At 40.8% G+C, this 24,823-nt stretch overlaps 1 protein-coding gene across 2 annotated transcripts in view; it reads left to right on the forward strand.

Moving 5' to 3' along the window:
- Window positions 1–24,823, forward strand: part of LOC144693244 (presenilin-1-like) — an 85,903-nt gene that overhangs the window by 33,885 nt on the left and 27,195 nt on the right. For both annotated transcript variants that reach the window (XM_078562908.1, XM_078562909.1), the window contains exons 4-8: window positions 8,167–8,308; window positions 9,405–9,472; window positions 10,370–10,590; window positions 24,141–24,239; window positions 24,330–24,416. In XM_078562908.1, coding sequence (XP_078419034.1) covers window positions 8,167–8,308; window positions 9,405–9,472; window positions 10,370–10,590; window positions 24,141–24,239; window positions 24,330–24,416 — 617 coding nt within the window. The remainder of the gene's footprint in view (window positions 1–8,166; window positions 8,309–9,404; window positions 9,473–10,369; window positions 10,591–24,140; window positions 24,240–24,329; window positions 24,417–24,823) is intronic.

Below are 24,823 nucleotides of genomic sequence, written 5' to 3' on the forward strand. Positions count from 1 at the left end.
TTACCTTCCAGAGAAGTGTCAAAGTGATTTGGAGAAGCTATTGCATTCACACAAATCTATTTGTGGAAATAAGTTGGGGGAGGAGAAATTTAACTATACCTGATGTCTGTAGAAGTTTCTCCTTGGGTAAGGCAACATCCTTTTGATTAAATCCGGCAAAGTTATCACAAGTACAGAAAGAAATTGAATTCATGCTTCAAAATGATATCATTGAGTCTAGTTGCAGTAACTGGAGTTCGCTTGTTGTGTTGGTACCAAAACATGATGGAACACGAAGACTGTGTGGGGACTATCGAAAGGTGAATGCTGTGACAAAAGCGCTTTCATATCCTGTACCAGGGTTGGAAGATTGCACAGAGAAAGTGGGACAATCAAAATTTATCACAAAGATTGACTTGTTAAAAGAGATATTGGTTTTGTGATACCAGGTGGACTATATCAATTCAAGGTTATGCCATTTGGTATGAAAAATGCACCTGCAACATTTCAAAGGTTGACAAACAAAGTAATTGCAGGTTTGAGCAATTGTGTGGTTTATATTGATGACTTGATAGTTTTCAGTCAGATGTGGGAGGACCATTTAGAGCATCTGGAAGAATTGTTCTGGCAATTATAAGAAGCTAATTTGGTGATGAACTTAGCCAGAAGTGAATTTGCAAAAGTATAAGTTACATGTCTAGGCCGTACCATTGGACAAAGTAAGGTGGCTCCAAGAGATGTGAAAGTCAAGGCTATTGTGGATTTCTCCATGCCGACAACAAAACGAGAAGTTTTGAGATTTCTCGCATGAGTGGGTTTTACCGGAAATTTGTTCCAAATTTTAGCAGAGTTGTTGCTCCATTGACGGCAATAGCTTTTCCAAATCACTTTGACACTTGCTTGGAAGGTAACTTAATATTTCATTTAAATTTTCAAGCACTCCCTCATTACCCAATTTGTTTAGAGGCAAATCAATTTCAGAGTCCTCTGTCTCATCAGCATAAACTAGTTCAAAGGGGCTAAAACCAGTCGATGCATTAGGAGCGTCTCTCATAGCAAATAACAAAAATGGAATTCCTGTATGCAAGCCTGTGTATAATCCTGACAGTATGCTTTTATCATATTTTAAAAGTTTGATGCCATCTTTCCAAAGCTCTTTGTGACTCTGGATGATAAGCTGTTGACTTAATCTGTTATATCCCCAAACTGTTCATTACTTCCTTAAACGGCTGTGACATGAAATTTGACTCCTGATCTGATTTTATTTCCTTAGGTAAACCATATCTTGTAAAAAAAAAATGTAATTAACTCCTCTTAGTTGTAATGTTTCTTAAAGGCATTGTTTTAGGAAACCTGGTAGACACATCCATTATTGTCAATAAATACTGATTTCCACTTTTAGTCTTAGGGAGGGTTCCTACGCAATCAATCATGACCCTGGTAAAAAGTTCTTCAAATGCTGGTAATGGGATTAAAGGCGCCGGCTTAATTACTGCTTATGGTTTTCCTGTTACTTGACATGTATAACAGGTTCCACAGAATTTGACTACATCCCTATGCAATCCTGGCCAAAAAACCCTCTATCTTTTTCTGTGTTTTCCTAATTCCTAAATGTCCCCCAATGGGATTTCATGAGCAATCCTAAGAATCTCATTTCTATACCCTAATGGGATAACAATCTGATGCACCTCCCTCCAGCTTTCATTTGCTGAGACATGATCCGACCGCCACTTTCTCATTAAAATACCTTACTGAAGATAACATACTGGAATACATTTTGCTTCTGTTTCTGAATAAGCTTTCTGATATAACTGTTGTAAATCACCTGCTCCTGCAAAACTCCCTCAGAACAACAAATATCACTATCCCACAACATTAAGGATTAACTAGCCCCCATGTCTCTTAAAATTTTAACATCTTTGCTTACTCCACCCTGTACACATGGAAAGACTTTCCCTTCACATACAAAATCTTTAAACATTCCTGCAACCTGCTCCTCGGAACTCACTTGAATAAACTGTAAAGATAGGTGGAGGGACAGGTAGTATTGAGGAGGCGGAGAGGCTGCAGAAGGATTTGGACAGGTTAGGAGAATGGGCAAAGAAGTGGCAGATGGAATACAACGTGGGGAAGTGTGAGGTCATGCACTTTGGTAGGAAGAATAGAGGCATAGACTATTTTCTAAATGGGGAGAGAATTCAGAAATCTGGAGGGACTTGGGAGTCCTAGTCCAGGATTCTCTTAAGGTTAACTTGGAGGTTGAATCGGTAGTTAGGAAGGCAAATGCAATGTTGCCATTTATTTCGAGAGGACTAGAATATAAAAGCAGGGATGTGCTGCTGAGGCTTTATAAGGCTCTGGTCAGACCACATTTAGAATATTGTGAGCAATTTTGGGCCCCATATCTCAGGAAGGATGTGCTGGCCCTGGAAAGGGTCCACGAGAATGATCCCAGGAATGAAAGGCTTAACATGTGAGGAACGTTTGAGGACTCTGGGTCTATACTCGATGGAGTTTAGAAGGATGAGGGGGGATCTGATTGAAACTTACAGAATACTGAAAGACCTGGATAGATGTGGATGTGGGGAAGATGTTTCCATTAGTAGGAGAGACTAGGACCCGAGAGCACAGCCTCAGAGTAAAGGGAAGACCTTTTAGAACAGAGATGAGGAGAAACTTCTTTAGCCAGAGAGTGGTGAATCTATGGAATGCATTGCCACAGAAGGCTGTGGAGGCCAGATCATTGAGTGTATTTAAGACCGAGATAGATAGGTTCTTGATTGGTAAGGGGATCAAAGGTTACGGGGAGAAGGCGGGAGAATGGGGTTCAGAAACTTATCAGCCATGATTGAATGGCGGAGCAGACTTGATGGACCGAATGGCCTAATTTCTGCTCCTATGTCTTATGGTCTTCTGGTATACACAATCCCACTTCTTCACCTTTCATTGATTCTCCCTGTTTCACCTGTACACAAACCACTGGTTTCTCCTATACCTGAACCTCAGAACCCAAAGTACTTTTACTTCCAGAGCTTTTCTGTATCCCAAAATTTCCACCAGATTTTTCCTACAATCTCCAACACACTGACTTTGCGTGCCCCACTTTATTACAATGAAAACACCTCAATTCTTGAATGTCACTGCACCTTCAGCACCTTCCGTTTTATCCTGAGAAAAATCTTTCTGGAACTCCCAGCTACTCCTCTGACCACCTACCTCCCTTTCACCTTCCCACTTTTTATCCTTTTCCAATTTGAAAGGGTGAAGAGCAAAAGGTTTAGCTCCATGAACTAACTGATAATCATCAGCTATCTCTGCTGCTTGTCTTACAGAATCAACCCTCTGTTCTCCACATGAGTTCTCATTACTGAAGGGATTGAACCTTTAATTTATTCCAAAAGCGTTACTTACCTAAGAGCTGTGTAGGTTGCTTCTATTTTTAACACCCGGATCCACCGGTCAAAATTACTTTGTTTTACCCTTTCAAACGCAATATAAGTTTCTCCTGTTCCTAAATTTCTGCCTGTATGCTTCAGGAACTAACTCATATGCACTCAAAATAGCCTTTTTCACCACATCATAATTAACCAGTATTTCTCCTGATAGCGAAGGATATGCCTCATGCGCCCTACCTAACAACCTAGACTGTAATAATAAAGTCCAGTTTGCCTGTGGCCATTTCATCTGTTTAGCTAGCTTCTCAAATGAAATAAAGAATGCTTCAATATCTTTTTCCTCAAACTTTGGAAGATCTTGTACAAATTTAAATATATCCCCAGTGGGTTCTACTCTAGAGATAAATCCTTCCTCACCTACTGGCATCTCTTTTTTAACTGCCAACATGTTCAGTTGGAATTCTCTTTCTCTCTTTTTCTCTTTCCTTCTCCATCTTCACAATTTCTAATTCCCCTTTAAAAGCCATTTCCCTGTTCTTTGGTTCTAATTCAAGCTTTTTCATTTGCAACTGAAGTCTCACTACCCCAGCTGTGACTCACTGGTGTCAGGTTTCACTTCTAGCTGTAGATGCTGTGCTATACTTTTAATCATATTTGATTTCCTAGCACCCTCAAGCAACCCCAATTTTAACTTATCTGCCAACTCTGTTAACTTACTTTTGGTTATTTTCTCCAACCCAATCAGTGTTATCTCTTCTACTCCTGGACAAGTCTTAGCAATTGCCAAAGCCATCTAAAAATACCTCATTGACTTCTGAATTCAAAGTGCTTCTCATACTTATAACCTTAAGACACACCAATTCCAAACCAATCAAGGAATTATAAATATTTTTATCCCAGCAAGAGCCCCCAATTGTTATGAGACAGCCTTTTGGTAAAGCTGAGTTATTTAAAAATCCCAGAGGGAAACTTTAAACAACTGCCATAGTCTATATTTTTAATATGTTTCAGATGTAATTCTAAATTCAGGAATTGGACCACCAGTTCTCAAGAGGTTTTATATTAAACTAAATGGAACATTTTATTAATTTACACAAATTAAATATATACACGTGGCCACAAATTACTACTATCATAACTTTTAATAAATTCCCAAACTAATCTTCATTAAGGCAACAGTAACCCAAAGACTCAACCAGACACCAGACAGAGCATTTTCACCTTATGAATTCAAAGTGAGGTTCCTTTCACTTTGGTTCCTGTGGAGACAGTTGTGGGCTTACAGCTACTCTGATCTTACATTGCCTCTGCCCTGCACACACACAACTGCTGAAGTTATACCTAGCACAGCTCATTGAATGTAAATTCTCATTGTATCACCAGCCTCTTTTAACAATAGAACCCCTTTCATAGTAACAATTTTATTAGTAATATAAGCATATTGCTTGGCCTCTGCTAGCTAGGTGCCAGATTTCGCTTGCCTTCTTGAATGCTCCATTCAAAAAAAATGCAAATGCACTCTACCTCTCTTACATCTCAAAGCTAGTGCACATCAAATCACCCAGAGTAGCTGGCTTTAATCCAATTAAGACAGACACACAGGCTAAACCTCTATTTTAAAGGAAAAATATTTTCCAATAATATATACATTAATAGCTTCATGACACTGAACTATTAAAAAAGAACAAGAAGTTTCAATAGACACAGGAGTGTCAAAGCATTTGACAGTTTGAAAACTATTAACTACACCCAATTATGCCCAGCAATTTAAGTTGGCTGTTGAAGCAAGCTATAAAGGCATTGGGGCCGTATTGTTACAAGAAGATTACACTGGATTTGAGAAACCGATAGGGTATTTTTCACAAAAGCTGAATGTACAACAGACAAAATATTCAACGATCGAAAAAGAGACTTTGGGTCTGGTGCTAGTTTGCAACATTTTGAAAATTGCATGGCAAACAATTGTTTATACTGACCACAATCCTTTAAAGTTTCTGGACAAATTTCGCGACAGAAGTGCAAGGCTATTCAGATGGAGTTTATTACTGCAACCATTTAATCTGCAGATTATACATGTGACTGGATGAGAATATATATATATGGTTAATGCATGCATCTGGTAATGTAATAGTGTAAGGATATAGATAAGTATAGGAGGTAGTGTAAGATGGGTTAATAAAATGAAGCTTTTTTTAAAATTATGACAGTTTGTTTTTCAATAAGGAGGGAGATGTCAGGAAGATATAATTATTTTCATAACGTTAGTTGGAATTTATTGTAAAGTAGAGTAATAGGGTCTGTGCCTATGTATATGTGTGTGTCTGTGTGTGGGACATAATTGAATTAGAGACAGCTAGTCTGAAGGCTTTGATGTAAGAAGAGAAGCTAGATTTGAAATGCATGGGTGAAGTTTTAGAATGTGAGGTGTGAAGGGAATATTTGCATTTTCAGATAAACCAGAGTAGCTTGAATTCAAAAGAGGGGGTGAAATGCTTTACCTAGCCAGGAGAAGTTAAGAAACAGTGTGTTCATTTTTCCCCAAAGATAACTGGTACTATGATAGATTTTTATTTTTGGAAGAGGTAAAGCCCGAAGACATAGTGAAACAATGGGAATTTGCATTCAAAGGGGAAAATATGTATAAAGGAGAGAAGGTTGTGTGTAAGGGCAGGAATTCTAAAATCTAACAAATGTGAAAAAGCCTCCGGCCCTTGTGCCCAAATTGCTGTCTACAAGAACTGAAGTTAGGAAACTCACTTTTGAATTTGACTGTTCAGGGTATCATGTTACTTTGCCTGAGCCTTTTAAATTCTGTTGCCTTAACGGAGGTGTAACTGGGAGTTAGATTAATTGGGGGAGCAAGGAGTTATCATAGTAGTAACTTGTAGGCCTATGTCTGTGTTTTAAAATTATTTCTTTTATTCATAAATGTTTAATTTAGTTTTGTAAAAACTCCCTAAGCCTCGGTGACCTTTTTACTGAATTCAAAGCCCGCATCTTGAAATAAATACAAATTGCAAATAGTTGAAGCAGCTTCAGGTTTCCCCCTGGGATTTGAGCAGCTTGGCATTTACCATCCGCTTGCCTTAACAGGTCCTGGTACACTAATCACAAAAAGTTAATATGCAGGTATAGCCAGTGATTAAGAAGGCAAATAGAATGTTGGCATTTATTGTAAGGGGAATGGAATATAAAAGTATAAAAGTTTTACTGCAGCTGGTGGGATCACATCTGGAGTACTTTTTGGTCTCCTTATTTGAAAAAGATGTAATTGCATTAGAATTAGAGACTAGAATCAGGGAACGCAGTTTAAGGATAAGAGGGCTACCATTTAAGATGGTAGTTTTTCTGTCATAAGGGTCATTAGTATGTGGAATTTTCTTCCCCAGAAAAAAGTGAGAGGCTGGGTCATTCAATATAAGGTAGGGTTAGACAATTTTATGATAGGCAAGGGAGTCAAGGGTTATGGGAGGGTGGGGGGGCGGGGGGGGAGGACAGACGCCAAAGTGGAGTTGAGACCACAACCAGATGAGCCATGATCATATTGAATGTTGAAGCAGTCCTATGATCCTCGCACATTCTAAACCCACACCCTCTACCACCTAGAAAGACAAAGGCAGCAGGTGCATGGGAACACCACCTGGAAGTTCCCCTCCAAGCTGCACACCATCCTGACTTGGAACTTTATCACCATTCCTTCGTTGTCGCTGGGTCAAAATCCTAGAACTCCCTAAGAGCACTGTAGGTATAACTGCACCACATGTCTGCAGCAGTTCAAGAAGGTGGCTCACCACCACCTTTTCAAGGGCAATTAGGGATGGGCAATAAATTCTGGCCTAGCCATCAAAGCCCACATCTCATGAAAGAATTAAATTTTTTTTTAAACTTTCCATCCTAGGGGTTTAAGCTATAAATCCACATAAAAGAGACATGTTTTTGGAAGCACAATTTGAAGAAAAACCAAGAAGTAACTAAAAGAGCCTATATTTCTCTGAATATTCATTTAGAAATATTTGTTTAAAATCTAGAAACTTGTACAGTGTTGCTTAAGTGTCTAAGACAAGAAATTGTCATGCAATTAATCAGATTACTCCAACTGAATAAACATGCAGATTGGGAAACTGGAAATTTGCAAGTTTGTTTCAAATAGATACTGTGAAGCAATAGGTCTGGAAACATTTACGAGTTGAGTTTGCAGCACCTGAGTGAATCATGATGATGTAGGATGATTTGAGCAACAAAATACGACAGATGTTGGAAATCTGAAATAAAAGCAGAAAAAGTTTGAAGCACTCAGGTCAGGCAACATCTGTGGAGAGGGAAAACAGGGAGAGAACTTTGGGGTACAGAGGAGAGCAAGGAGAGATTTTGGGTGCTGCTGGACCAAGGCAAGTTCCCTGTTTGCTTATGGTGAACCTTCCTGTTTGGCGCACAGTTTAGCGCTGTGTCAGCCCAAGTGTTGGGGAATTACTTCAAATATTTTGAGTTGGGATACTGCACACCCAGTAATTGCATTCACCACACAAATGGCTAATGTAACTTATTAAGGAAAACTCGCATAGATTTAAAAAATGGTAGGAGAGCTTGTCAAATCCTTTAAAACATGCAGAATGGTCAGAAATTGGGGATATCAGCCTAAGCGTTTCTATTGTAGAATGACTGGGACTTAACCTTTATCTGTTGCATTGCATATTGAGAACTCTTGAATAGTTAATTGATTGCTAAGAAAACTGGTACTGGATCAGTTCATTGTTCTAATGAGAATGGTCTGACATAGAATGTTTGCTTTCAGGTTGTACACTCCATTTACAGAAGACACAGACACTGTTGGAGAGCGAGCTGTAAACTCCATATTGAATGCCCTCATTATGATCAGTGTTATTGTAGTGATGACCCTGATTCTTGTACTTCTCTATAAGTACAGGTGCTACAAGGTATGTGTTCACAGGTTCAAGGCGCATTCTTTTTGGTCAGTTTTGTTCATGTAAATTTGACTTCCCTTTCCCAGTGAACACCTTTGATTGATTCACAGAATGACCAAAAATAAGATTAAAGCACCTTTGGGGGAAATGGGCAAAATGGTTATGTTCTACACAACTGAGTTCTAACTTCATATTTGCCAAGTTTGTGACACTCCACATATCGCAGGAAAAGGTGTGTTGTGTAATCTGAAAGATGCATGTTCCTTTTCGGTGATCGAGAGTGAAAGGGGTTGATCACGTTAAGACTGAAATGAGGAATTTCTTCACCCAAAGGGTTGTGAATCTTTGGAATTGTCTACCCCAGAGTGTTATGGATGCTCCATTGTTGGGTATATTCAAGGCCGAGATAAACAGATTTTTGACCTGTCAGAGAATCATTGGATATGGGGAGTGGTCTGGAAAGTGGAGTTGAGGCAGAAGATTAACCATGATTGTATTGAATGGTGGAGCAGGCCCAACAGATCCACTCTTGTTCCTATTCCTTTTGTCCTTAAGGTGGGCAGGCTGCAAATCAACAGGGCTGGGACCAATGTCCTTGTGGAAACATTAACTAGGGTAAGGGATTAAAGAAATCTGGCAAGGGGTGGGCACCAGGTTGGAACAAAAAAGGGGAGATGGGGCCTCATTTTAAAGTCATCCTAAAGAAAAGTACCTCTAACAGTGCAGCTCTCCCTCAATATTGCAATTAAGTGCACCAGTCCCTGGAGTGGGACTTGAACCCTTCTGACTAAGAGGTGAGTGTGCTACCAACCTGGCCACACTAAATCACTAAGTATCTAGAGGACATGAGCTGTCTGAAGAGGATCTCTGCCTCTTCCCTACCCTGACACCATAGAGATCAAAACCAAACAGTATTTCTATCAATTTATGTGGCCCTCATGTGTGGGGGGCGGTGGGGGAGTAGTGGTGGGGGGGGGGGGGTGGGTGGGGGGGGGTTGGGGGGGCGGGGTTGGTGGGGGGGTGGGGGGGGGGGGGGTTGTGGGGGGTGGTTTGGAAATCAGTCTAGCTTTTTGTTGCCTGAAGCCTTATCTTGGACTCTTTTGAACAGGTCATTCACGGGTGGTTGATAATCTCTTCACTCTTGCTGCTTTTCTTTTTCTCATTCATCTATTTAGGGTAAGTTCAACCTTTTTAAAAAGATGTAACTGCACTAGTGTTTTATTTAATAGTCTACGTCTGCCATAAAAATCCTGATGCTCTTTCCCTAATTGGTGGCAACCTGGTTCTTGGAGCTGTTGGATGTTCATTGAGTACCACAATTCCAATTTTGGCCTTGACTGGATTGGCTGGTGGGTCTAGAGCTCTGGATCCAATCTAGATACTGATATTGGGTGTGACAATACCATTATCCTTAAACTCTCCACCAACTGAGAAAAGAGAACATGAGTGCCTGGGTGGATGATTAGAGTGTGGGCCTGCAGGAAAAGAATACTTTGTTTTATTTCTGGATGCTGCACTTTAGGAAAGATGTGAAGGCATTGGGGAGAGTGCAGAAAGGTTCACGTGAACTATTCCAGGGATGGGAAACTTCAGGTATGATGATAGACTGGAGAAGCTGGGATTGTTTTCTTTGGAGAAGAGAAGGCTGAGAGGAGATTTGATAGAGATATTCAAAATCATGAGGGACCTGGACAAAGTAGATGGGGCAAAATTTCCCAGTTGTGAAAGGATCGAGAACGAGAGGGCACAGATTTTAAGTAATTGACAAAAGAAGCAAAAGCGATATGAGGAAAAACTTTTTCACGCAGTGAGTGGTTGGGGTCTAGAATGCACTGCCTGAGGGTGTGGTGGAAGCAGGTTCATTTGAGGCATCCAAAAGGGAATTTGATTGTTATCTGAAAAGGAAGAATGTGCAGATTTATGAGGAGAAGGCCAGGGAATGGCACTAGATGTGTTGCTCAGGTGGAGAGCAGGTACAGACATGACAAGCCAAATGGCGGCCTCCTGCGCTGTAACAATTGAAATTCTGTGATTCATTCAGTAAACCAGGGTTGTGTTGTTACTCTTCAACAGGGAAGTCTTCAAAACCTACAATGTCGCCATGGATTACTTCACGTTGGCTTTGGTGATCTGGAACTTTGGAGTGGTCGGGATGGTATGTATCCACTGGAAGGGGCCACTTCGACTCCAGCAGGCCTACTTGATCATGATTAGTGCTTTGATGGCCCTGGTTTTCATCAAATACCTCCCAGAATGGACTGCCTGGCTAATCCTGGCTGTGATCTCAATATATGGTAAGATCCAATCATGGGAGTTCATGCTTGAATTCTGTAATCTGCTGATCAGAAGGAGTTTACTTTGATTTGGAGAGGGATGGATTGTGAATGAGTGATTGAGTGTGATGCATTTGTAACTGCAGATTGATTATTATGATATTAGTGACCTAAACCTTAAAGCTTTAAGTTTTTCAAAAGGTTTTCTTGGAACCTAGTGGTTCTGATAGCTAGTGGCAAGGGAGGAAAAGAGCTTATATTTCACCCCTCTCCTATTTTTACTTAGTTCTGTTGAAGGGTCATGAGGACTCGAAACGTCAACTTTGTTCTTCTCCGCCGATGCTGCCGGACCTGCTGAGTTTTTCCAGGTATTTCTGTTTTTGTTGAGGAAAAGAGTAACCTGACCTTCCATGGGCCAGTTATTAAATAATCACCTATACAAATTAAATTCTGTTGATTGTGCATCAACATAAATCAGCTTGTTCACTTCTCAGCCTTCAATCAAGTTAGCTTCTGCCCGAAAGGTGAGTTGGGTGTCAATCTGCAAGTCTTTACCAGTACGTATTGGCACAGTTGTCTGTAGTGAGCCGGTTTAAATGCACTGACATGTTTAGTCTAGTAATCCAGGTCCAATCACAGCATTTTCTAGCATTTCAAGTTGTAGCAATTTAAGTCCCAAAGTTTAAACTTGGTATAGCTACACAAGTTATTGGGAAAAACAGATTTGGACCAAATTCTACATCCCTTTTCACTATAGACTTGATTCTTTTTTTCTGTTTTAAGACTTCTTTTTTTTTAGACAGAAAGAGGAAAAAGATCTGCTTATATTCTTCCTATTAACAGACTAACTGATCATTATCACATTGCTATTTGTGAGACCTTGTGGGCAATTTGGCTGCTGCGTTTCCTGCAACAGTGACTACACTTCAAAAGTACTTAGGCATTTTGGGATGTCCTGAGACAAAATCTGCTTTATAAATGCAAGATTATTGTTCTTCCTTCATATAATGAGGCCAGATTAGTGATGTGTGGATTTGTCCCAAAGACTACCTTTTTGTTTTAGCTCTTTTCCTCTCTCTTTTTTCGTGCACATTCAAAATAGGTAGAGAAAGGCTCCTGGCAAACTTTAGAATGAAATAAATACTTTTTTCTCGATATCTTGCTTGTATATGTAAGAATCATTCCCGCTGAAATGAAAGCAGAAAGCTACAGGTCTGACAGTGGTTCCTGTTGGTTCTTGAAGACACTTTCAAAGTATTAATTTCTTCTGTTAGTTTATTAAATCCCAGCTAGGTGGCAAATTTTGAAGGTGTGAATTCTGTGATTCCTTTGCTGTCCCTGATTCAGGGCCCTTAGTAATACAGGGATACTTCCCAGCATTTTAATGTGGAATTTTTAGCAGATCAGTGAAGTGCCAGTGTGCATATCCTGATTCGGGTCGGGTGCGACTGAGTGTCGGAATAACAATTCCTACACACAAGTAAATGATTTTTTATTGCATTTTATATGTTTATGGCTTAGTTTGGTCCTTTAGGAATGGGATCAGAGTTAGGGCTGTATATTTAAGTGTACTTAGGTACACTTAGGCACTTAGCTGCTGTTGGGAAAATATATCAAACTACTGGGAATTGTCCTGTCTAATAACTGGTTTTTAACCACTCCACAAGTCGTCACTTAATTCCTCCTTAAGTTACTAAAATATTTGTCTTTTTTTTTTAATATTTAAAATATTTGTCTTCATTTTGTCCCAAATTGGCCAAAATAAATCATAAAAGCACTTTGGGCTCTTTTCCTATGTTAAAGGTGCTATATGAATGTCAGTTGTAATTGATTCGATCCTAGAGCAGCTTCTTATCCAGTGAAAATGTGGCCTATTGCTTCTGACAAAAATCATTTTATTGGAGTTTTGTTTCAAGAGAACAGGATTGAACAAAGAAATTTACATCGTTCAGCAGCAGGGCTGTGATTTTTAGAGCAAAATGCATTTCAAATTGCCCAAGGCAAGCAAAAGTGTTGTTTAAATCCCTTTTTTTGGAAAAATATACTTTATTCATAAAATATCTGAAAGAACATTACAAAACGTTTCAAAATGGCCATCACAAAAAGTGCAATCATATTCAACTTTTCCACATAGATCAAGAGGTGCTTCAATACAGTCAATGAACATTATGAATAATGTGGAATGTAGGCAGCTGCCTTATTACCACTGTTCACTTTTACTTTTGGACTTTGGTATGGCCCCTCCACATTATAGCAGGTATGCTTGTGCTAATGCAATTTGAATGTTATACATAATGGATGCCAAATTCATTCAGCGCAAAGTGCTTAAGGTTCTGAAGAAGTTAGGATTCCTAACCTAGTTAATTGTTGAGAACTGATCTAAAATGGGGTAATTTATTTAAATGGAATCCAACAGTTGATATGTATTTAGCAAAGAGCTGATTGGAGCTGCCTAAAGCCTCATTTTTCAAATTGTTAGCTATGGGAGTTGAATGATGGCCAGCTTCAGTAGGCTGTAAAAACAGATTAAAGATGGGCAATGCTAAGAGGCACTCTGGAGGCACAGCATGGATGATGGAAGTGTGAGGACTAAGTTACTCTGATTTTATTTTGCGCCTTTAAGGAAGCATTCTATGTGGTGTTCTGCACTTTAAAACATGTCACCTCTTTCCGGTCTTAAAGAACCTGTAGCCCTAAATTGGTACTTGGAGTAAATTAATTAATATGGTCAACATTTTGCCAAGTAAAAATATATATGAAATATATTACATATATATAATACGTTTGTATGGATGAAATTCTTGATGAGATCTTGGACTGTGAGGACAAGGAGGATATTGTAGTCTGAGCTTGATTCTTCCCTCAATTACCTACATGTGCAGGTAAGGATGTGATCTAGAGCAAGGAGGGCAGGTTTTCTTTCTGGATTCTCCCTTCCTGCAGCATGGCCATGTTTGAGGCAATATTACCCGCATTTCATACCGACTAACTGGCATTAATTTGAGTTATAGAAAATAATTGACAATCAAGTTGATTTTCATACTTGTATAATACTATCATATGGCACTGTGCTCTCATTGACTGTCAGGATATGGGAGGCATGGAGGGTGCATGAAGCCTCTTTGCTGTTTTGTACCCCAAGTGATGCCCACTTGGAACCTGGTTCTTGGGTGGTTTCTGGCAAGGCAGGGCAGGTGTCTGGTAAGCTCAGTGTGGTGCCTATTGCTCTTGTGACATGGAGAGTGAGCTGAAATGAGGTGGAGTCGTGCACAGCTATTGTTAAAGGGGAGTGATGCACGTGCATGATCCCTCTAATTTGATCTTGGAATATGAACAACACTCAGGCAATATTTATTGTCAATGCCTAAATGCTTTGAGGGCATCAAGAGTTAACTACACTATGTAGGACTGGGTGGACCAACATGGATGGGGATGGCAGTTCTCTCCTTGAAAGACATTAGATTTTTACAACAATCCGGCAGATTTCATGACTCTTTATCTAGTGCTAGCCCACAAATGTCAAGTTACCAAATTTAGTTTCACAACTTCTCCTGATGGAATTTATGCCCACAACCTTGCAGTTTATTAAGGTTGAAAGTTCAGTTTTATGCAAAGTCCATTGCAGTCATTGCACTGAATAAAACAAGCCCAATCTAATGTCTCAACTACTTTTCCTTCATTAAAATCAGTGTAGTCCTGCATTTCTCTGATATGCTGTGCTGAATTATTTAGCTCGAGATTCAGCTTTTGATACTAATTCACACAACATCAATGACTCTGAATCAAAACAGTGCTCAGAAAAAGGTGTGGCGATGACGCTGGCTGCCAAACCAATTTCAACTATTAATCCAGTTCTTCACATGATGGGTTTACTGTCTGCTGAGTCCTCCGTCTGATCAGAAAGAACATTACAAAATATTTCTAACTGGCCATCACAAAAAGTACAATCATTTTCAACTTTTACACATGGATCACGAGGTGCTTTAGTCCAGTCAATGAATATTACAGTCAATTCAGTATGGTCATTACAGACAGTCAGATAGTGCAATGGTATTGGAGTTATCAACATACATCATGTTGCACTCTGCGGTGCTTCAATGCAATTATGATGTATTTAATATTCATACATATATTGTGAGTCGTACAGCCTGAAGGGTCTATACCTTTCCTAGCCCCTCAGTGCACTATAGCAGAACGGTCTTAGACAGCGACCTTTCTCCTTTGCGGCAGCTGCCCCAAGCTTTAGTGCGTCCCTCAGCACGTAGTCCTGGACCTTGGAATGTGCCAGTCTGCAGCACTCAGTCGGGGACAACTCTTTGCACTGGAAGACCAACAAGTTTCGGGCAGACCAAAGAGCATCTTTTACCGAGTTGATGATCCTCCAGCTGCAGTTGATGTTTGTCTCGGTGTGTGGCCCTGGGTACAGCCCGTAGAGCACAGAGTCTTGTGTCACAGCACTGCTCGGGATGAACCTCAACAAAAACCACTGTGTGTCTCTCCAGACCTTCTTTGCAAAGGCACATTCCACAAGATAGTGAACAACGGTCTCTTCCCCACCACAACCCCCTCGAGGGCAATGTGCAGAGGGGGTGAGACTCCTGGTGTGCAGGAGGGATCTGACGGGGAGGGCCTTTCTCACCACCAGCCAAGCTACATCTTGGTGCTTGTTGGAAAGTTCTGGCGAAGAGGCATTCTGCCAAATGACTTTGACAGTCTGCTTGGTGAACCATCCGACAGGATCCACCATCTCCTTTTCCCTCAGGGCCTCTAGGATGTAATGTACTGACCACTGCCTGATGGACTTGTGGTCAAAAGTGTTTCTCTGCATAAATTTTTACGAGGGACAGGTGGTACGGCACGGTCCAACTACTTGGAGCATTCCGTGGCAGCGTGGCTAGACCCATCCTTCGCAACACTGGGGACAGGTAGAACCTCAGCACATAGTGACCCTTGGTGTTTGCGTACTGAGGGTCTATGCACAGCTCGATGCAGCCGCACACAAAGGTGGCCATCAGGATGTCAGTGTCTGGTAGAGCCTCCATGCAGAGTGCTCTCTGACTAATCAGTGTGACCTGGAGCCCTCCCTCTTTAGGGACCAACTAATGGCAGATAATGGCAATATAATTGCTTTGGGAAAAGGTTAGTTTCCTAAATGGGTCACATGGCATAAAGTAGATGGACGGTGCTCAGACACGATTGTGTTATACTTTTATGCTGTTTCTCAAAGGGGCCAAAGCAAATTTTGTGTGGGTCAAACAAAATTCATTGCTCCCACCCTGATCAGTCAGAGCATAGCTATCTGCAGCTCAATTCATTTTGTTCCATTACCCTTGATGTCCTTACCTAATTAAACTGTGTTGATCTCAATTGAAATATTTTAACTGACCCCAACAATCACAGCCTTTTGGAAGGGAGAGTTCCAGATTTCCACATTTGCAGAGTGGGTGGTAGTGTTAAGTAAGTCACCTAACTTCCTTCCTTTCTCCATTGCCCACTACCTCCAAATTAGAATGTTCCATTCACTCCGAAAGCTGTGGTAATGTGACACATTAAAATAATTTAATGTTTTCAGTTTATATTGGTCTATTTTGCAGAGATCCTCAGAACAGCTGAAATTAAATGAACTCCATCTCAAGTCAATTGTTAAACATTCTCTTTGCTATTAGCCCCCACTGATGAATGCGAATTTCCCATTCCACTTTGTCTAAAGTGATATTCAAGACTTACCTTTTGTTGCCTATTAATGGGGGAGGATGTATCCAGACTTCCCAAAGGGCTTGTCTTTTCAAAAGCAAACACCAAAGCCACACACAGCTATCTGTTTAATATAATTAAAAGTAGCAGACACAAAATGTCTTCCCCAAGTGTGCATTTCCCCCCCAGGTTATATATTATTTATTGCATCAACATGTTCAGGTACATTCATACTGGGATGTTCTTCTGAGGTAGATTAAAGCTCGTCTTTGAACATCAAACATAGTAGTCCTTTTATTGTGGTGTTTTTTCTTTGCAAGCCTCCATCTGCCACCATCAATACAGGAGGCACTGGGTGGGGGAAGGATTCAGAGAATGGAGACTTTGGAGGAATACAGAGCTAATTTGGTTGTAGTATTGAAAAGCCCAGGTGCATAGTTCAGGAAGTTACATGTGTAGGGAAAAGGATACGTTGAAATGTAGTGGTTCAGTGATAATAAGCTTGGGTTTCAAAACCTAATTCTTTTCCTGCCTGGAAGCTTTCTGAAGCTTATGGTGAAGTAAATGGTTTTAGAGTTTAGTAACACAGGAGGTAAACTTCATGTTAACTGGCCCACATTTAATTCTCTGGCAGTGCCATTCAGTGTGGCAATTTGTAATACAGTATACTGGTACTGACTACTGCTACTACAAAACACATCAGCATGGCTGATATGTGTCTTTAATTTCTTCTAAAAAAATCTTTGTCTGACAGTCTAATTCGTGTGGAGGAAAAGTCCTTTGATGAATACCTTTAAGGGTTGAGTAGGAGCCGAACAGGCAAAGACTAGCTGTTCCCAGCATTTTAATAAACATGTAGAATAACATAGAGTGGGGCTTGTGAATGGAGAAAACAGGAAGCAACGTACTACACAAGAAAAAGGAAAGGAATTGCCTTTATAAAATGCCTTCCACGATCTCAGCATCACAAAGTACTTTGCAGCCAAGTATTAACAAAGTATCTGTGTGATGTGAGGAAATGCAGCAACCAATTTGCACAAGGTAAGTTCCCACAATAGCAGTGAGAAATTACCAAATTATCTACTTTTAGTTATGTTGAGAAAGGGGATACAGAAGGTGTTTTACAGTCGAGTTCCTGGAAATTAATGAGTTGGAATCGGAGAGGGTGCAATGAGGAGCTATGAAGAGTACAAGAAGAACTTGTGTTTATCTATTCCTTTAACAGTGAAAGACCCATAACACTTCACAGGAGTGTAAATTGGGCCAAAGGTGACAATGTAGAAGCTGTATTTGCTGTGCAAGAACTCTGATCACAGCAGAATAATACAGAGATAGGCAAAGTTTGTGACAGAGTGAGTGCTTGGAGGCTGAAGAAGCCCATCTCCTGTCCATGAGAATTGGTACTGTCCAAGTGTTCCATCTGTTGGACACTTGCTGCCAGTATCAGCCAGTGTTGCTTATTAGTGATATAGCAGTTGGCCCTTGAATTGCTCAGCGAGGCTGGAAGTTTACGGTGGAGAGATGCAAACAGTGATCACCATCCTTCCCCCTGTGTAGTGATTCCACCATGTAATCATTCCTAGACACTAAGCTCTGTCTTCTCAGGTGGATGTAACAGATCCCATGCCATTATTCTTAGAAGAGCAGTTTTCTCCTGTTTTCTTAGCCAACATTAAACCTTCAGCAACATCACTAAAGTTGCGACCTCCACCACCTTAGAAGGACAAGGGCAGCAGGTTGAGAGTCAAGCTTAGGAGGGCCAAGATTCCACACTTCCAGCCAATAGTGAGTGAAGCAGATGGGATCAAGGTCAGCATGTAAATTGCTGCAGGAAGGTCTGGATGATGAACATCTGTTCAGACCACTTCCATCCTGTAACATCTGTCACCTGCACCTTTACCGCTCTATCCCCATCCCCCTGACAAAATTGCTGTTCTGTCAAATTTGCTGCTTTATCTCACATTTACTTTTGGGAGGTTTTAGAAGGAGAATGTTAACAAGAAGTGTGATTCAAAAGTTTTCTAACGAAGTCCGGTCAGAGCTTCTTCCACCTTTTAGCGAGAGAGCACATATTCAAAACAAAAACAGAATTACCTGGAAAAACTCAGCAGGTCTGGCAGCATCGGCGGAGAAGAAATCAGTTAACGTTTCGAGCCTTCATGGCACATATTCAGTTGTTTGATTCTGTCAGAGTAGCTTTAGTATACACTGTTTGGTAAACTCAGCATTCCAAACAGGCATATTCAACAATGGGTGTTACATAGCTATTAAACACAGTGAATAGGTCAATTTAAGATGCATTGTGATGCTTGTGAAGACATAGCATTTGAAGTTTTCCATTTGTTCCCTTAAGCATTTCACACACTTGGTAATCCCATTTGAGGTCACTTTGAATGTAGATTCCTAATGGTTTAACGCACATTTGTTGGGTGATGTCAACATAGTCTAAATTGATAGGAGGGATTGAGGGATTACGCATGAAACACAATTCCATAGCATTGCACTTTTGGGGGTTCAGTCTCATGTGATTCTCATTCATTCAACAAAGTGATTGCCCCTTCTTGCATATGCGATGCATCACCTTGATAATGACAATCCAAGCGGGTCAGGCCATCCAAATACTTAGTGATGAATAGGCATGGTAATATTAATATAGACATTGTTTATGATGGCTAAAAATGTATTGGGGCCTAATTTGACTGCTGTGGGACCCTAGCGTGTAGTGTTATCCAACTGGAAATATTCGATTTGTATTGAACACGTCTACGCTTGAGTCTCAGATCCATTGTACACACGATAGGTTCACTCCTAATTCAAGGCAATTATTGATTGCGATGTTATGATCTACACGGTCAAATGCTTTGCTAAAATCAGTTAGCATTACTTTTTTTTCTCCGTTTGTCAACACAAGATACAGCTGATTGAGGAGATACACAAGACAATGAACTGTAGACAATCCTTTTATTACCAAACTGCTGATGGTCTAACTGTTTCATCATCCACTTCACGATGAAGCTTTTGGCTAATTTGGCAAAATGACAGAAATGGGGCGCTCGTTCTCATCAATAGCCAGGTTTGATCTTGGCACAGGGTGACGATCGCTCATTTCCACTGGCAGGGGACTTGGCCAATGTGATATAATTTGCTGAGAATACGTGTTAGCGATATGTTTAAATTCGATTGTGAATTCTCTTGAGTGCATAGGAATGCCATTAGGCCCTCCTCATAATGTTTATGGCTTTTAATTTGTGGTAAATCTACCACAGTTGCACTATTGGGCAAGGTTTTAGGATGGCATGTAAGCTGGTATGATCTCCATAGAGAGAGAGAGGATGTCGTGAGGAAAAGATGCAAAATGACCGTTAATACGATTTGTGATGCCCACATAATTATCGCTGTCAACACCAGGTACACTAGTCCGGAGTCTGAGGGATGCCAGGTGTCATGAAATGTATTCCACTGTACCATCCCAATGGATCACTCTGCTTCAAGCGCTCAGCAAATATTAGCCCCAGCGAATACCCTCAGCTCATGTGAATGGCAACTTATTCTGTGTTTAGTACTCACTCTATTCCAGTATTGGTGACACAAATTCAACCACTACACTCAGGTTCTCTAAACCTCTTTCCCCAGTCCACCACCTCAAAAACCTACCCTAGCCCATTCTGACCGTCACAGCATCATTTGTGGCTTATTGGTAACACACTTGCCACTGAGCCATAAGGTTTAAATCCCACTCCAGACACTTGAGCGCAAAGTCCAGTCTGACACTCCTGGTTCAGTACCTGAGATGTTAAATTGAAGCCCTGCCTGCCCTCAGGTGGATGAGGCACTATTTGGAAGAATAGTGGATGTCTCACTGAAACCAATGTTAGTCCTCAGCATATACCTAAAACAGATAATCTGGTCAGTTTCTTATTTGCTGTTAATGGAAGTTTGCTGTGTGCAAGTTGGCTGCTGCATTTCCTGCATCACAACAATGACTACACTTCAAAAGTACCCATACCCATATGTTACATCGAGTAAGGAGATATATAACCTGAAGATGTCCTGAATGCCTAATCTAATTCTTCAGTTAGCGTTCCAAATATTCATTGAAGAACATGCTTCAAATGGATTCCATCACAATATCCAAAAATAGGAAGGACCCAATCTCTAGTGACAAAATACACAGTAAACATTATGTTCACTCAATCTAGTAATATTTCAGTTCTGTTTTTTTCCCCCCAAATCTGTGTGGTATCTTGTCCCATTTGAAAGAGTGCCAGACCTATGAATTAAAATATAAGGGGAGGTATGGATGCAGGGTTACTGTCCCAGTAATGGCTTTGTTGAATGTTGTAGGAAAACAAAGTCCATAAAATATACATTTTGAAACCAGAACCAAAAATCTAGCTTTTCTTTCCTAACTGGTTTGTGGATGCTTGTATCTGTAGACTCCTATACATGATGTTGTCAGTTAAAGTATCAGTCCAAGGCAAGTGAGTTATGACATGAACAAGCAGAAATTTCAGTTATAAGCGTAATATTCTGGTTCACACTAATCAAGCAAGTTAAAAATTGTGTCATACCTAGAAATGAGTAAGAAAATAAAAACTAGGTAGCATGTCATCCAGGGAATGATTTGAATGACTGCCAAAGATTTTAGGATACTGGCTATTTGTTTAAACGATGAATGTTTTCCCTTGACATCTTTCAGTAACACGGCTGCAAAGTTTCCTTACCTGCAAAAGTCAGTGGTACCAAATATTTTTGTAAAGTTCAGGTGCTTGGCATACCTGTGTTCATTTCCAGGCCAATAGAATTGAAAAGCAGTCATGTTATATTAAAATCATATAAAACATTCACTAGACCACACTTGGAATACTGTGCACAGTTCTGGTCTCCATATTATAAAAATATAGAGGCACTGGAGAAGGTATAAAAAAGATTTACATTGATTATACCAAAACTGAGAAGCTCTACCTGTCAGGAAAGGATTGACACAACCAACAGATCAGATCTAAGCTCTGCAGTCCTCCCACATCTAGTTGTGAATGATGGTGGACACTTAAACAACTCACTGGAGGTGGAGGCTCCACAAATATCCCCATCCTCAATGATGGAGGAGCCCAGCACATCAATGCAAAAGATAAGTCTGATGCATTCGCAACAATCTTCAATCAGAAGAGCCGAGTGGATGCTTCACCTCGACCTCTTGCAGAGGTCCCCAGCGTTACAGATGCCAGTCTTCAGCCAATTCGATTCACTTCACGTGATATCAAGAAACATCTGAAGGCACTGAATGCTGCAAAATCTGAGCCCTGACAATATTCCGGCAATAGCACTGATGATTTGAGCTCCAGAGCTTGCTGCATCCCTAGCCAAGCTGTTCCAGTACAGCTATGACACTGGCATCTACCTGGCAATGTAGATAATTGCCCAGGTATGTCCTGTACACACAAAGCAGGACAAACCCAACCTGGCCCCATCAGTCTACTCTCAATTATCAGTTAAGTGATGGAAGGGGTCATCAACAGTGCTATAAACAGCACTCGCTCAGCAATAACCTGCTCACTGATGCTCAGTTTGGGTTCCACCAGGGTCATTGAGCGTCTGACCTCATTACAACCTTGGTTCAAACATGGACAAAAGAGCTGAATTCCCGAGGTGAGGTGAGAGTAACTGCTCTTGACATCAAGGCAGCATTTAACAAAGAGTCAAATCAAGGAGCCCTAGCAAAACTGGAGTCAATAGGAATCGAGGGGAAATCCCTCTGCTGGTTGGTGTCATACCTAGCACAAAGGAAGATGATTGTGGTTGTTGACGGTCAATCATCTCAGTTCCAGGACATCACTGCAGGAGTTCCTCAAGGAAGTGTCCTAGGCCCAACCATCTTCAGCGGCTTCATTAATGATCACCCTTCCATCATAAGGTCAGAAATGGGGATGTTCGCAGATGATTGCACAATGTTCAGCATCATTCGTGACTCCTCATATACTGAAGCAGCCCATGTCCAAATGCAGCAAGACCTGGACAATATCTCGGCTTGAGCTGACAAGCGGTGAATAACATTTGCGCCACAGAAGTGCCAGGCAACGATCATCTCCAATAAGAAAGAAGCTAACCATCATCCCATGACATTCAGTGACATTACCATCGCTGAATGCCCACTATCAACATCCTGGGGGTTACCATTGACCAGAAACTGAACTGGACTAGCCAAATAAATACTGTGGCTACAAGAGCAGGTCAGAGGCTAGGAATCCTGGGGCGAGTAACTCACCTCCTGACTCCCCATCTACAAGGCAGAAGTCAGGAGTGTGATGGAATACTCTCCACTTGCCTGGATGTGTGCAGCTCCAACAATTCTCGAGAACCTTGACGCCATCCAGGACAAAGCAGCCCGCTTGATTTTCACCCCTTCCACAAACGTTCACTCTCTCTACCACTGACAAACAGTGGCAGCAATGTGTACCATCTACCAGGTGCATTGCAGAAACTCACCAAGGCTCTGTAGGCAGCACCTTCCAAACTCCCAAATGTTCCTTCACAGTCGCTGGGTCAAAATCCTGGAACTCCCTCCCTAACAGCACTATGGTGTACCTACACCATCTGGACTGCAGCAGTTCAAGAAGGCAGCTCTCGAGGGCAATTGGGAATGGACAATAAATGTTGGCTTAGCCAGTGACGTCCACATCCCAAAATGAACAAACAAAAAACATGTTGAGGCTGTTCTCGTTTCTCTAGAAAAGACTCAGAGGTAACTTCATAGATGCCTTGGAAGATTGAAAGGGTTTGATAGGCTAGAGGTAAAGAAATGGTTCCATTTGTGGAGAGTACAAAACTAGGGGCCATCAATATAAGATTGTCACTAATAAATCCTATAAAGAATTCAGGGGAAATTACTTTACTCAGAGAAAGTTTAGAATGTGGAACTCACTACCATCTGAAGTGGTTGAGGTAGATGTGTTTAAAAGAAAGCTGGATAAGCACTTGAAGGAGGAAAGAATAGGACATGCTGACAGGATGGGATGAAGGGTGGAAAGAGTCTTGTGTGAAGCATAAACCAGTTGAACTGAATGGCCAGTTTGTGTTGTACATTCCATGTAACATGCAATGTAGTCCTATCTGTGTCTGGTTGTGTTATACTTTGCAAAATTAAGGTTGCGTGGGAATGTCCGCTAATGATTGCAGTGTGTTCAGTATCATTTGCAACTCTTCAGAATAAAGCAGACTGTGCTTGCATGTAGCAAGACCCGGACAACATTCAACCTTGGACTGATAAATGGCAAGTAACATTCACGACACAAGTGCTAGGTAATGGCCATCTCCAATAAGAGAGAATTTAATCATGTCCCCGTAACATTCAACGGCTTTACAATTTCTGGATTCCCCCACCATCAACATCCTGGGAGTTACTATTGATGAGAAATTTAACTGAACCAGCATCATAAATCTGTGGCTATAGGAGTGGGTCCAGGGCTGGGAATTCAGCAGAGTAGCCTACCTCTTGTCTCCCGAAAGCCTATCCACCATCTACAAGGCACAAGTCAGGAGTGCGATGGAATACCCTACACTTGTCTGGATGAGTGCAGCTCCCAGAACACTCAAGGAGCTCGATACGCCACAATACAAAGCACCCCACTTGATTGATGCCCTATCCACCACCTTAAACATTCACTCCCTCCATCACTGGCACATAGTGGCAGCAGTGTGTACCATTTAGAAGATGCATTGCAGTAACTTGCCAAGATCACCTTTCCAAACCCACAACCTCTACCACCCAGAAGGGCAAGGTTTAGAGTGTGTGAATTGTATTGATTCAGTTTTATGTTTCCTTGTAACTTTCCTATCAAATGATACAAAATTTGTATTGAGCAAATGTTGTTTTTCAGATCTGGTAGCGGTGCTATGCCCCAAGGGCCCCTTGCGCATTCTGGTTGAGACTGCCCAAGAGAGAAATGAACCAATATTTCCAGCTCTAATCTATTCCTGTAAGTTAAGATTTGTTTTTTTTTTCTTTTTGTTTCTTTAACTGAAAGTCTTCATTCACTGGGTTAACTCTCCTGTTTGCTCTTGCATAGCGACAATGGTATGGTTGGTTAACATGGCAGATATTGATCCAGAAGCCAGGCCAAGTGCTCCGAATGATTCTGGTTTGCCACCGCCCGGTGAGTTCAACAGTTTATTTTTTCTAAGCTTTATAGAAAACAAGTAAAATCAACAAATTCACTATGTAAGTTATGTAATAAAATTGTGCAAATCAGAGGCAGTGTTTCACCATATGTAAAACTGTCATACTTCTCTAATTTTGTGCTTGTTAGTGTTGCATTTAATTTCTGAACAATGTTTATAAAGCCTTGATTCTTTCATTTACAACATGCAATAATACCAGCCCAAGTAGCAGAGGAAGGTTTTACTTAATTTTTTTTTTGCAATTAACTATAATCTAAGTTTTTTTTTTAAGTTGCTCAGGTTTAGAAAACAGATAATTGAAAAGAAACGTTTAGGGTAAACAAAATTTATGCTTTTCCCCCACCATCAGCCTTTGTCTGTCATTGCCTTTCATGTTTAAAAG

The sequence above is a fragment of the Cetorhinus maximus genome, chromosome 18, assembly GCF_964194155.1.
Source record: "Cetorhinus maximus chromosome 18, sCetMax3.hap1.1, whole genome shotgun sequence".
Classification (NCBI taxonomy): Eukaryota; Metazoa; Chordata; class Chondrichthyes; order Lamniformes; family Cetorhinidae; genus Cetorhinus; species Cetorhinus maximus.